This window comes from Branchiostoma floridae, chromosome 4, assembly GCF_000003815.2.
Source record: "Branchiostoma floridae strain S238N-H82 chromosome 4, Bfl_VNyyK, whole genome shotgun sequence".
Taxonomy (NCBI): Eukaryota; Metazoa; Chordata; class Leptocardii; order Amphioxiformes; family Branchiostomatidae; genus Branchiostoma; species Branchiostoma floridae.
Window position 1 is genome coordinate 14,281,725 of NC_049982.1, and position 13,032 is coordinate 14,294,756.

The 13,032-nt window shown below is 42.8% G+C and overlaps 1 protein-coding gene and 1 long non-coding RNA gene across 2 annotated transcripts in view; both read left to right on the forward strand.

Moving 5' to 3' along the window:
• Positions 1-11,206, forward strand: part of LOC118413096 — a 14,293-nt gene extending 3,087 nt beyond the window's left edge. The window contains exon 2 of the long non-coding RNA XR_004830844.1: positions 9,399-11,206. This is a non-coding gene — a long non-coding RNA (uncharacterized LOC118413096). The remainder of the gene's footprint in view (positions 1-9,398) is intronic.
• Positions 1-13,032, forward strand: part of LOC118413585 — a 37,158-nt gene that overhangs the window by 17,273 nt on the left and 6,853 nt on the right. Inside the window, exon 24 of the mRNA XM_035817111.1 lies at positions 12,048-12,155. Within this exon, the coding sequence (XP_035673004.1) occupies positions 12,048-12,155 (108 nt within the window). The remainder of the gene's footprint in view (positions 1-12,047; positions 12,156-13,032) is intronic.

Consider the following 13,032-nt stretch of genomic DNA (forward strand, 5'->3'; position numbering starts at 1 on the left):
CTAGAGCAAGAACGGGTCGCGTTCCCAAATGTCCTGTTCTAAATTTCGCGTGTGCCGCCCTGCTTTCGCGCCAAAAAATGTAAAAAGTGTAGCGAGTGTGCCTTGCCGCGAGTTATCAGTGGGGTGGGAGCCCTCCCCGGAACAGCCAGTTCCCGGGGAATGTCCCGTATTTGGGGATCGGGGTTGACCAACAGGCAGTTACTAGTAGTTGCGTAATTTTTATTTCAGCGCGGGAAATAGAATCAATTCTTTCCGACATAATTTTGGAACAATAGCGGGTCGCGTTCCCAAAATTCCTGTTCTAAATTTGAAGCTCTTTGGCTCGGCAACGTAAGTTACAAACCATCGTAAGTTTGTATGTAAAACCCGGGCGTCAGGCAAGCCTCGCAAAGTGACCCCGCCCACAAACCGCCAGGGCAGTGTCGGCAGTGTTAGTGGGATCCTTCGCCGACTTTGTCAAAGGGCCGCCGGCTATCAATCAAACGCGGATGTTGATTAGAGTTTCAAACAGTCATGGTGCCGTACAGCGAAATTCATGCTTCGTGAATACATTCCTTGGACTTTGTTTCCCACAGCGGTGCTTCTACAAAATATTTATTAGACTGTAACACTGAGTCCCACATGTTTTAAAGAATAGAATCTGACGCGAAACAGCGGTTTTTGCCCGGTATTTTTCTTGAAACATGTCCGTGGGAATATCGTCTGACGGCGAGGCGGCGACGCAGGGATATCAAACCGTCAACATTACATAAGTCGCACGGTGGCTAACAACGCTGCGAAGATAACGTTACTAGCGCTCTAACTCAGTAAGCACTTCAACTTCGGATGGCAACTCGGACAATATTTATCAAGTACTGTTGAGCTGAGTAAAGTTTGTTGTTTATGAGTTTTTAGTTGTCTTTGAAGCTTTAATCCGAAATATTGTTACGTCAAACTGCTGAAGAAAAGTTAAGTGACTGCTACGATGATCGTAGATATGGCCCTAAAAAGTGATAAAATAAGCCTTCTTAATAGCCTAAAATGCAAGAGCTTCAAGGGGGGACCCCCGGACCCCTGCCCGACGCTGTGAAAAATTTCTGGCGAGAACACTGGTATATACTGCAGTGTTCCCGCCAGAATTTTTTTCGGGGGCCGCCGAAGAACGCCGAAGGCCCCGGCCCGGCAGGGTCCAGGGGCAGAGCCCCGTTGGGGGTCCCAGGGGGGCGAAGCCCGCCTGAAACTCTTGCACTTTAGGCTATTCAGAAGGCTTATTGTATCAGTTTTTAGGGGCATTTCTGTAATAATCACAGCAGTCACTTAACTTCTCTGCAGGAGTTTAGTGTAACAGTATTTCAGGTCAAACCGTCAAAGGCAAGTAAAAAACAAACTTTAACGTTAATGACTTTAACAGTACTTATAACTTTTGTCCGGTTTGCCATCCGAAGTTGAATCGCTATCGATGGTATTTTCGCTGCACTCGGAACCTTCTAAAAACGTACGGAGCTAACGGTTAGCTCCGTACGTTTTTAGAAGGTTCCGTTTATCACGGAATTGCTGTTGTTTCAGAAATCTCACGGACTTATGCTTACAAACATTCCTAACTTGTGTTTCTTCTTCTTTCTTTCTTTCTCCTGTCAAATTTTCAAAGCGAATCATCTCCGTCGTTCCTGGACCGAATGACCTGAAATTTTGCACAATGCATATGGTAGAGTGGACCAATACCTAAAAGTTTGGTACAGGCGTGCATGGAGTATTTATTTAAAGAACCCAATTTTCATTTTTGGCGTATATCACTTCAAAATGACCCATTTCGGGGTTTTACGGGAGGTGTTTTGGCCATTCTCGGCGTTTAGTGCGTTCCATATATGGCAAACAAAGCAATAACTCCCGCCCTGGGTGACAGGTGACAGGTGTCAGTCTGCTAATTAATTGAATTGTGCCGCCAGCCAATCAGCGAAGAGAAAGGAACACTTCGTCGGCAATGACGCAACATTTGATTGTCATGTTTATATGTAGACGGAACCATTCATATTTGAGAGGATTTTGTAATTTATGTTACTCCATAAAAGGTTACTGCAAAGAAAATAGGAATATAAGATGTGACCATTATTTTGAAAACAGCAATTACAAATATACACAAAATATATATACGGAAAGAAACTTTTAGGTTTGAGATTTTTATGCAGACCTTCTTGAAGATTCCACCCCGGACTCGTTCATTTTTAATTTTACGTCACAGACTCCCGCAGCAACTGCATTTAGTCTGCAGTTTTCTGCGCATTTTACGTCAGCTTCTACCCAGTTTCGGTTGTCATCGGTAGCAGAACATCTTTAGGTGAGAAATGGCTAGCCTTACATTGTTCACTCCGTTGTTAATGTACTTCGAAAGGTGTTTTCGTTTGTGAAATTCGTCAAAACAACGTTATATGAGAACTGTGGAACGCTGGTACCGCAGGCAAGTGCTGACAAGCCACTGCCGTCGTTGTGTATCTCCGTTTGTTGTCAAAAACATGCATGAACTGATAACGTTAGTAGCCAAGGCGAAATCAGTTTTCCTTGGGAAAGGGCAAAATATACTTCCACACGAGATGTCATGGTGTTTTCTGCATCATTTCTGTTTTTTGACGGTAACTAGTTATCTTTATTTTGATCGTGACGACGTCCACATACTAGTATTTTTCTGTGGGGAGGGGGGGTCAAATATATTATGCTGCTTATTGTGTAACAGTGGGGTTTAAGCGCTGCCAAACTGACCACGTCAGTTGCTCTAGAGTTTTTGGTGTTGTGGGTTGCACGTTCGATTTGTAATCCGCCGACCCGGGGTCGATCCCCGTTATCGGCATGTTTGTTTCTTTCTGTTTTTTAATTTATAATTTTGTTAATATTAATATTAATTCATCCTTTGGACTGTGATTTGTGTAGATGTTTTACCAAATGTCACTCGTTTGACTTCTATATGATGGCTTTAATTTCATTCATGTCAATCCTTTTTGATCCTTGATGTCGGCCTTGGTAGTAGTTCATTTCGAGAAGTTACTGTTAGAATGTTCAATTTTTGCGCAGGAGTGATTTAACATGCATTGGCATAATACCGGTCATAGGCCTTATACCGGTCGATTAAAAATAGTGGAACTTAAAGAGATCTACACATGCAACAATAGTTATTTCTGAGGTAAGCACACTTCAGACATCTAGGTGTCCAATACATAATTTACAAAGCATCGATAACAATGCATTCGAAGACAACAAGGCCAAAAGTTTTCAGGTCATTTTCGGGGCAGGCGAGCTCGTCGTGGGACAAACACACTGTCACGTTCATCGCCAGATTTGTAGATAATAATCATATGTGCTCACGGCACAAGACGAGCATGATTCAACAGCAATCTTGAATTTCTTTTGGTGACCTACAACTCGTGTAAAAGTGTGAGGAACCGTTGCATTATCGCCCGGATCTACGGCTGAATGGGTCAAATTGAACGTACGCCGCCATTTTCCCGCCATTTTTAATGCTACGGCCAGCAGTAAAGTTTTACGTCATAGCGGTTGTGACGGACCAAAATTAAATGAAAATTCTTGTCAGTATACGCCCATTTTCTCATGACTTTTTGTATGCTCATGCAGATTTTTGTTTTGTGCAACTACTAACAGGAAAGAAAGGAACAACAGAGGATGTATAAAGGTACATAGCGGCAGTTAATTGTGCCGTGTTTCGTTCGGCCGGTATAGTGCACCCCCTTCCAACCACGCGCCCGTTCTCCGTGCAATTCCGCGGTGTGTTCCAATTACGATATTATGTTTTTAGCAGGACCAGAGAGACAAAATAATTTACACAGAAGTAGTGGCAAAGGTAAGCTGTAACAGCAACATGTAACTGGAGAAAATGATGCGTTGATCATTTGCCAAATTAGCATTGCTTGAGAAATTGCAGTAAACCGACCGGTATTATGCCAATGGATGTTAGAGCAGTTCAATTTTGCATGGGGACGGGTATGGCTGAAATATGCTGTATTTGCTCTCAAGCAAATGTCGGCCTTTCTAGTTTATTTTACGTTCCACATGTTAATTTTTGGCACAGTTTGCACATCCATTGACAGGAATACCACTAAGAATGATGTCGTCATTATACCCATGTCCTATGTGTTTCTTGCCTTTTTTCACGAGCAAGTTATTCAAAGACGGGAAAATACGATCCAGATATCAATTTGCGAGCCAGTGGCTAGGCCACACCCACACAGCGCGAAACTTTAGGTATAGAGGCGTGCCGCTGTCCATCATCGCGTGGCGACCGACAAAATAATTAGCAACCATCTCCGCTAGCTGGGTGTCATGCTGTCCGTATTATAGAACGTCTGCACAGTTATTATTGGAATCTTTCGTCAGTAAATTTACTTTGCGCACTTGTAAGCGACTTTTGACAAGACTGGCCGGTGTTCCCGTAAAGCTTTCCTTCTGTCCTAATCCCAGCAAAACTGGTCTCCGGGGACAGCCGCCTACCAGACCGATTCGTAGGGCAGGAATCAAAATGTCACACTACAACGGGTATCCAATTTCTGGAAGGGTGGCAAAATCACCAACGTCCGGCCGCACCTTTGAGCTTCGGCCGTAAGTCTAGAATCTACTTAAATTATTCAGCAAAGCAAATAGGATGTAAAATCTGCTTGTCTCTAGTGTATAGTTATTGTGCATGTGATTTCATTAACTTTTGTAAAACCAACGATATTCAGAAGGCTTCAGAAGTACCACGAGTGTTATCATACAATGTTGATTGAATGAGTAGAGATTAAAAGACGTCACCCTAGAGGATTATTGTTGACCTACGCCGTAGACGTTTCAACTTTCACATCGCTTGATAGATTTTTATGCCCGTCAAAGGCACATGTGTGAATAGCAGGCGAAATCTTTACTTGCGGCACAAGTGAACGCTTTTTGAAAAGTTGGTAAGGAGGAACAATATTAAACGGGGAGGATTATTGTCGAGGAAATTCCGCTCGTGAGGACATGGATTTAACGTCCTTGGGAGGAAGTTACTAGTATGCCATGGTGAGGAGAAGTAATTCTATGGAACGTTGATATTAATATTTTTCAGTTGTAGTTGTACTCTACTCTCTCTACTCTATATGAAGGATCATGAAGCATGGACATGGCCTATATGGACACCTGACGTGCTAATTCAGATTACGCTTAGTCTACAGTTTAGTCTTTGTTCTGTGCGTTTAGTTGTTACACAACATTGTGCATGTACACAACCAACTGAAGTACAGAGAAGAAAACAACTTCGCTGGAATTTCACAGGTTTTATCCCCAGGGGCCGGCAGGCGAGTTTCTAAAGCTTGACTCCCTGCTGGCAATAATCCCGATAGCCCGTCCGAACGGTTCAAACGGTTCGGGATGTGGCGAGTCCAGAGATCCGCCTGGCTCCGACATGTCCGACCCGTGAGAACGTTGCCCCCAACCAGGGAGGTTTTATCAAACCCGGGACATTGAGGAAACAACTTCGTTACCTTCGTCATGGATTTAAAATTACCTCCGATCAGTGGTGTATGCGGAAATTGTAAGACGATCATAATCACATCATTATCTTCGCCGAGAAGGTTATATTTATGATATAATTTGCAACGGTACGTGGAAACATGACTTCCTCTTTGATGCAACAAGTGAAAATTACGTCATACCACTGTGTTTCCACGAAAATGGGCGCTGAAACAACATTGTGCATAATACAGCCCCCAAGAGTCCCAGTAAGTGCGGAAAAAATACATGGATACTTCAGTTAGCCAGGATTTTGACTGTGCTGTTGATAATTTCACATCTAACACACTTGGTAACACAGCTAAACGATGTAAAACAGTTTCTTACCAGTTCAGTCTTGAACAAGAAGGGATGTTCGTATTCCAGTCCGTTCGTATTCCACGGAAGTTTCGGCAGTCGGTTGGAACAGCACCAGAACATAATTCCACACAAATTGTTTGAGTTGCTAGTCCTTTTCCATCTCTCCATGGCAGTTTGATGCATTCTGACCCGAAACGACAACGTACAAACCCCTCACGCGACACCTCTTCCAACTTATCCATGATAGTCTGTACATTTAGCCTTAGTATAAGACGAAAAAGCGGAAAAATAACACAGGACATCAGGAAACGGTTTACTGATGAGTTTTCAATTTGAAATGACCGCGACGCACGCGCAATGCTCATGTTATCCCCAGGGGCAGACAGGGGAGTCTTTCAAGCTTGACACCCTGCTGACAATAATCGTGATAGCCGGTCCGAACGTTCAGAACGGTACGGGAAGCACTGTTGCGTGTCCTGAGATCCGGCCTGTCCCTGGCCAGATCCAGGGCAGTTCTCTTAGTCTATTTAACCTTTCATATTACGAAGGATGAAGCGTCCAAATTTCTCAGGGGAACATGACACCGACCCCTAGATTGTGCGTCACCATCCCCAACCCCTATCAATTTACGACGCACGGGTAGTGCATAGTCTCTCCTTCTGTAAGTGTAACGTGCTGGATGCAGCCATCCACGGCGTTTCGTGATCCAGTCGTCGCTTCGACTAACGAGTAATATATTTTCGAATTTTTATTGTACGTTTGTGCTCTTAAAGCTAAGTACAGGTCAAAATGATAAAGTAGTTCTAACGCTTCTAACAACAATATGCATGTAAAATGGTGGCGTTAGATGTTCGGCTAACCGTTACCCGTGTCCGAGGCTGTTTTGGATACCGTACTCCAGCGTGACACATAACTGTACTTGTTTTTAGTCCCACTTTCTTGATATAATGTCAAGGGGAATATCACTGGTCAAACTCAACACGTTTTCAGAGAGTCGATTGAAGTCTCGCTGCTGCAGGTCGTCCAACAGGTGATCCAACCAGGTACTGCTCACAAGTTCCTTTCCGGCCAAAGCATGCGCTTTGACTCCAAACGATGGTGGAAATTTTGGTAAGTAAGAAACATTCAAAATATTGCACTTCACAAATCATGTTAGGTATTGTCCACAAGGCGAGATAATGCCGGACGTCATGAAAGGCAATAAAGATGCTAAATACATTTTCAACATTATCTCCCGTATTATTGCACATTTGGACAGAATCGTCGCTTGGTACAATGACAGTCAATCGAAACGTAGCGCTACTCAATGTCGCCTTATTTGTAAAGCGCCAGAGACAATTATCTAATCATAGGGTAGAAAGATTATATTTAGTTCTACAGAAAACTATAGTGGTTTGTAACTTTTCCCCGCCCGTTTTAATGCCGTGCGAGCATGATCAATCCCGAGTCGTGTGGTGAAGGTGCCAGGGTGACCTACAATAGCATTGTCGTTTATTCTTCTTATAGTACTTTATTACACTGCGCTTGGAAGACAACGATTTTATTGGCGTGGGCAATGTAGTTAGCAAATCAAACACGACAGCAGAACGGACAATACAGCGTTCGTGTGATTTAGAAACGAAATACGGCGTGCCGAATTCTTATTCGCCATGCCACTGCGACTATCCAAGCGGTATCTGCTGTTACGTGTTTAAGCCTTTTTTCTCATTGATCGCTAGAGAAAAATAAAGAGACAAACAGGACTAAAACATATTTATTCTTCATGAGAACAGACTTCGCAACAATGACTTGTTCTTGTTCATACCTATAGATATTCATATGTCTGTTTAGTTATAGACCTTACGAAAGTCGCTTTACTTTTGTCGTGTCAATAAAAGTTTTATATGCTGCATGCACGGCATTTGGTAGTGTACGAGATACGATGCAAAGACTGGTACTTCGTGGCAGATTACCCTTTAATAATGGTCGAGAGGATAAACATGTAGGTGTGATCCGCGTACTCAACGCTGCATGGGCGTGATGGGCAATCTAAACTGTGCAGGTCGCGTACTGTTCCCTGGCCGGCTACACTCCTCTGGCCGGCTTACTCTTCTATTCATTCTATTTCTACGGTTTTCCAGTGACATTGAGTCTGGTAGAGACCAAGGACATTCTATTCAGATAACATCCTTGTAGAGACTAACATTTTCCTGCAAGGAGAGAGCAGGTCGACTTCATTAGACCGCCCGGCGGTACCATAAACAGGTGTTTGTAGCAGTTCTCCCACTCGGACGTATTTTCCCGTCCATAAAACTCGGACAGGGCCCACAACCTAAATTATGTCACAAAATGTGGCAATATGTAACTGCGAAAATTTTGGCAATGCCTGAATCACTTGAATTTATCGTAAAATTTCTCCGTTTGTCACATTTCTGCGTATGTTTAAAACTTCTTATTGACGACCAGGGGGCTCAAGTACGTGGTTGAACAACGTGTTTTGGCTCGCCATTTTCAGATGAATTTCCAAGAAACTTGAAAGTGGGGCATGGGATTTCAGTTTCAGTTTCTTACAACCAATCATGTTGCTCATTATTTGCCGTGAAAATCGATGTCTCCGGCTCATTTCGTACCAATCGTAGCGATTGGCTAGCCAGTGAATAGATTGTCACACACTGTGCACATCAAACGGCTGCCGCCAGAATGGCGCCATGGGAACGGCCAATGTGTGGTGGGAAGACCACCAGAGCGCCGCTCACGTGAGCCTCACAGGCGGGATGTCAATCAACCCGCTGTTTATTTCAGCGGGTGCGGCCTGGAACTGGGATCGCCGTGTTTGTCAATATCATCTTGCGCACTGGACAGTCGGCTTTCCGAGCAACGCTCGCGCATGCTGAAAAACTGCACTAAGTAGCGGAGCAGATTCTTCAAAGGGGGACTCAACACTGTAAGCTGGAAATTGGAAAATGAACAGCATTTTATAAGTGTATGTAAACTTTACTAGAAGACCCATCAGATTGTATTATACTCTACTCTTTACTTCAGATAGCCGTGCGTGGTGAACGAATATGCAAGAAAACACATCATCCGTTTATTAGTCGCGGCCAACATATAATATAGAAGAAAAGTTGTAGATTTGAAGGTAGAACAATCTCATTTTTATTTTATTTTCATAGGATTACTTAGTCTATTAGTATTGTTTAGGCGACAGTACAACGCTATTACTATTAGTGTTCGTCCGCTCTGGCTGTTGCCCCGTAATAATGGACGTAAAACATGCCTCTAACAATGTCTAATAGTCTCACCTACGGACTGTACCGCTCTTCTGGTCGCTGCGCTTAGTGTACGGAAGGGGGCGCTGTCGCACGGCTTCATACAATTTAGGGACTTAGACAAAATTCGGCCACGCAGCGGCAAATTTTTCTAAGTGTTTTACGGCGCCCGAAGCGTCCGGCCGTCCTGAACTGCCGAACGTGCTGAACCACTTAATGACGGTTCACCGCCCGGCGCGCGGACCGGCAGCCTCGCGGGCCGAACGGCTTTGACGTAGGCGGACGGGGCGGACGGCTCTCGGACCGGTTCGAACCGTTCGGTGCGAGTTGATTTTCACACAGGTGGAAGTTTTTTACTTTCAATGTATGGCTTCCATGAACTTTACCCACAAAACTGTCTGGATTTCACCTTTGTGATAGTGAAACAAAATTGAATCATGATATAAGTATTAAACCGTTGTAGATTCTATTCTGACTGATGATCTGTTCTCAAATCTTGAACTTTTTCTTTAAATTGCACTTCATATTTCAATCCTGGATTACTGTTGAAATACTTGATATGCTTTTGTTTACACTATACTTCAAACTATAGCCTTTGGTTCAAGGGTGGGAACATTAGCTCCATTTATGAGATATTCACCATTTGAGAATTGAAGTTGAGACTCAAAGGATTACACTGCTGTCTGTGACTCCACGGGTGAGCCTTGCGTCATCCAAGTCTGGCTGCAAAAATGCCTGTTTGTACTACCAGAAAGTATGCAAATAGCTATGCCCACGAATAACAATTGGGAGCCAAGAGTCATAAAAGACAATGGTTCTTTTACCAGGTGTCATTGTTGGTCAGGCGTATTCAGTATTCAAATTCCTGTTGCACACTTGACAAAACACCTTGACAGAACTAGGAAAAAAACTGGGATACAAGAAAAAAAAAAAGTAGTGTTTTCTCTGTGAAAAAACAAACAAACTAAATACCTGATGGATATTTTTCTGGCTCACACTGTCACAGTTTTATTCATCATCAGGTACCTTTTCATTAGCAAAAAAATAATTGTCAAAGCGCGCAAAGCCTGGATGCACAGCCTCAAATGTCTAACCAAGGAGGTTGAAAAAAGGAAACCTCCTTGGTCTAACTCGTTCATTAGTTTCACCTGATAGCCTTCTGAGAATATCCGATTCCTGTGGTAAACCCATTCTGTTATATGTTTGTGAAATTTGGGGTTCTGAGAAATTATGATACATCTCTGATCGAAATTACACACAACCAATTCTGCAAAAACATTTAGGCATTCATCCAAGTTGGAGTCTCTAGAAATAGTAGTAATTTAGCATGTAGGTCCGAATTAGGCAGATTTTCCACTAGACATAGATATTTCCGTTCGACTTGTAAAATATTGGCTAATAAAAAGTATGTAATGTTTCACACAAATCGATTTTACTAAGCATCCATTTACAAGTAAACGCACTCTTGGAACAGCACAACTCTCTTGTAAATGGCTGGAGAAGTTCATTGTTGCAGCATGTTAAAGAAATACTTGATTATAGTGGATATTTTTATCTCTGGTACTCAGACAACTCACTCTGTGACCCTGTATATGTATGTTATCTGATAAGGAACAGAATTACAGATATGTATATCCAGACGTTTCTACATAATATAAGTATAGATATAGATTCCCCACACCCACAGACGAACAGAAAGCCACTTTTCTCTTGAAATCGCAGAACCCACAAATTGTAGAAAATGTGGGGCTTTCCGTCTCCCTCTGCTTCCAAAAAAGAAGTCAAACCCAACCAGTTTAGAAATAGCCAACACTAGTATTATAGTAGAATATTGTTTATAACTGTTTATTGTCACTTCTATATCTCCTATATTTACACCATGCACTTGCAATTAGCCCTCAAGCATGAACTTGCAAATAAACTTCTCTATTCATCAACCCAGATTAGACATAGGCTGAGTTCCTCACAATTCAGCCCCCTGGTTGCAAAGAGAGAGTAGTTGGCCCACCAAATAAATAATAATAAACTGGCACCAGCCACCCTGCTGGGAGGCCAGTGGCAATTTCGTTATCTAAGAAGGTTACAAGGACAATCCCTAAGTCTTGTGTGATTAAAACAAAATAATAAATATCGGACCCGGTGTAGTTCCTTGGGCAGACAAGGCTGTGCTTTTCTTTCAAAGATAACTTTTCTTCATATGAATCATTGAAATCAAGCAAATTGTATTGATTTAGCTAACTATATACAAAACAACCTTTTCCCGCCTTTAGCGGGGGACGGGTCAGTAATATTTCCCGAGGATCTTCTGTCCACCCCGTCGGTCTGTACCTGAGTTGCCAGGTAGTCTGAATTTGTCATACACGTGCTAATTACACAAGCTTACCAGGTGTGAATTCTTTTTGAATAACAGCTTTTTGGTGCATTCTATTTAATTCAGTGATTTTCATGGTGTTAATTGTATGCGGTCTTCAATCGGGGTAAGCTCTGAAGACCGACGGTTTGACTTGATTGAGCCAGCGGGCTCAAGAATTTTCTTCGGGTTTCGGTGTCTAACCCTCGGGATAAGCAATTTTCAAAGTCAAATATCTCAAAAAATTTGTACGTTATGACCATAAAAAAGGAGCCTCATACTCCAGATAACATGATCTTTCCAATGGTATGTAAAACTTTCATGTATGTTCAGGAAGAAAAAAGTTGAAAAATGGGGATTTCAAGATGTCCGCGTTCAAATCCGGAAAACAACTTTCCTAGAATGGAGTGACTGGTGTTCTTAGATTCATTGTAAAAGTTTTACAGATGTGTGGAGAAGTCTGTGTGTTCATATGTTTTAAGACGTGGATCTGCCATGTTTTTGTTGGAGTAAAGTTATCACATACTGTGGAATTATATTGTACCATGAATAATGATTAATCTGTAGGTATCATTAGATAATCTGTTAGTTGCATATATGAAGCTGTCAGAGCAGTACGTTTAAAATTGTGTTCTTGATAGGTCGGAGTTGCTCCACCACAAGGTCACATCCTGAACCCTGACCCCTGGTGTCAATATGTGGTCACCCTCTACACGGGATTTAAAGGTGGATCAGGAACAACAGCTACAGTGAGTCCAGTCTTGGTTGCAATAGAATACCATTCTTCTGTTTTACATGTAACATTTAAAGAAGGTACATGTAGCTTTCCGTCCTCCCAGGACCATAAAAAGTATTTATTAGGTCAATGTTTTCTGTCCTGCAGAGCCTGTAACTTAAAGGACAGCATCAGAAAATCCTCAAATCATTATTTTCCAGTAGTTTACTCATTAAAAAGTTGATGTTCGTCAATTTTTACATTGATCCGCCTAATATGACCCTGTAGACACGTTTGAACTTCGCTCTCTCCTCCTCTCTCCCGCCGCGCTGGGCCATGACGTAATGGCCCCGTGCTAATCGTCTGACGTCACGGATCCGAAACTTCTGGCCAGCCATTTTGCTTGGTGAACCTCGGTCCTCTCATCGGTAAATAATCAATCCACCATTCTGGAGTTTAGTCCGCTGTTGTTGACAATTACCTTCGTGGACCTGTAAGTCGCGTTGTGAGCTGTCTACGAAACCATAGTCCCCGGGAGACTGAACATGAATGAGCTTGCCTGCGAGTAAACCGCGCGGCGACGGAACGAAATCAAAACAATGGTGGAGGGGGAGGTTCACGCACCGTGCCATTCTGGACTGTTACAAGAGCGAGTTCGAGTCAGTTCTTACCTTCTCCTTTCCGGACAGCACATCGATAATTACACGTAAGCTTCCACGAATTAGGGTTGAATTTACAGTTGTCCAACTAACATTGACTTTAAAAAAACCCGAGTTTTCGTGACATTTTTCCTCTGACAGCATACCCTTGATCGCTACATATCGAACGATCCCCGTTTCGTGCCCAAACAGATAGCACCAAAAACTTGACAGACTCGAGCGATTCACGCCGCGCCCACATGGCAATTTTGA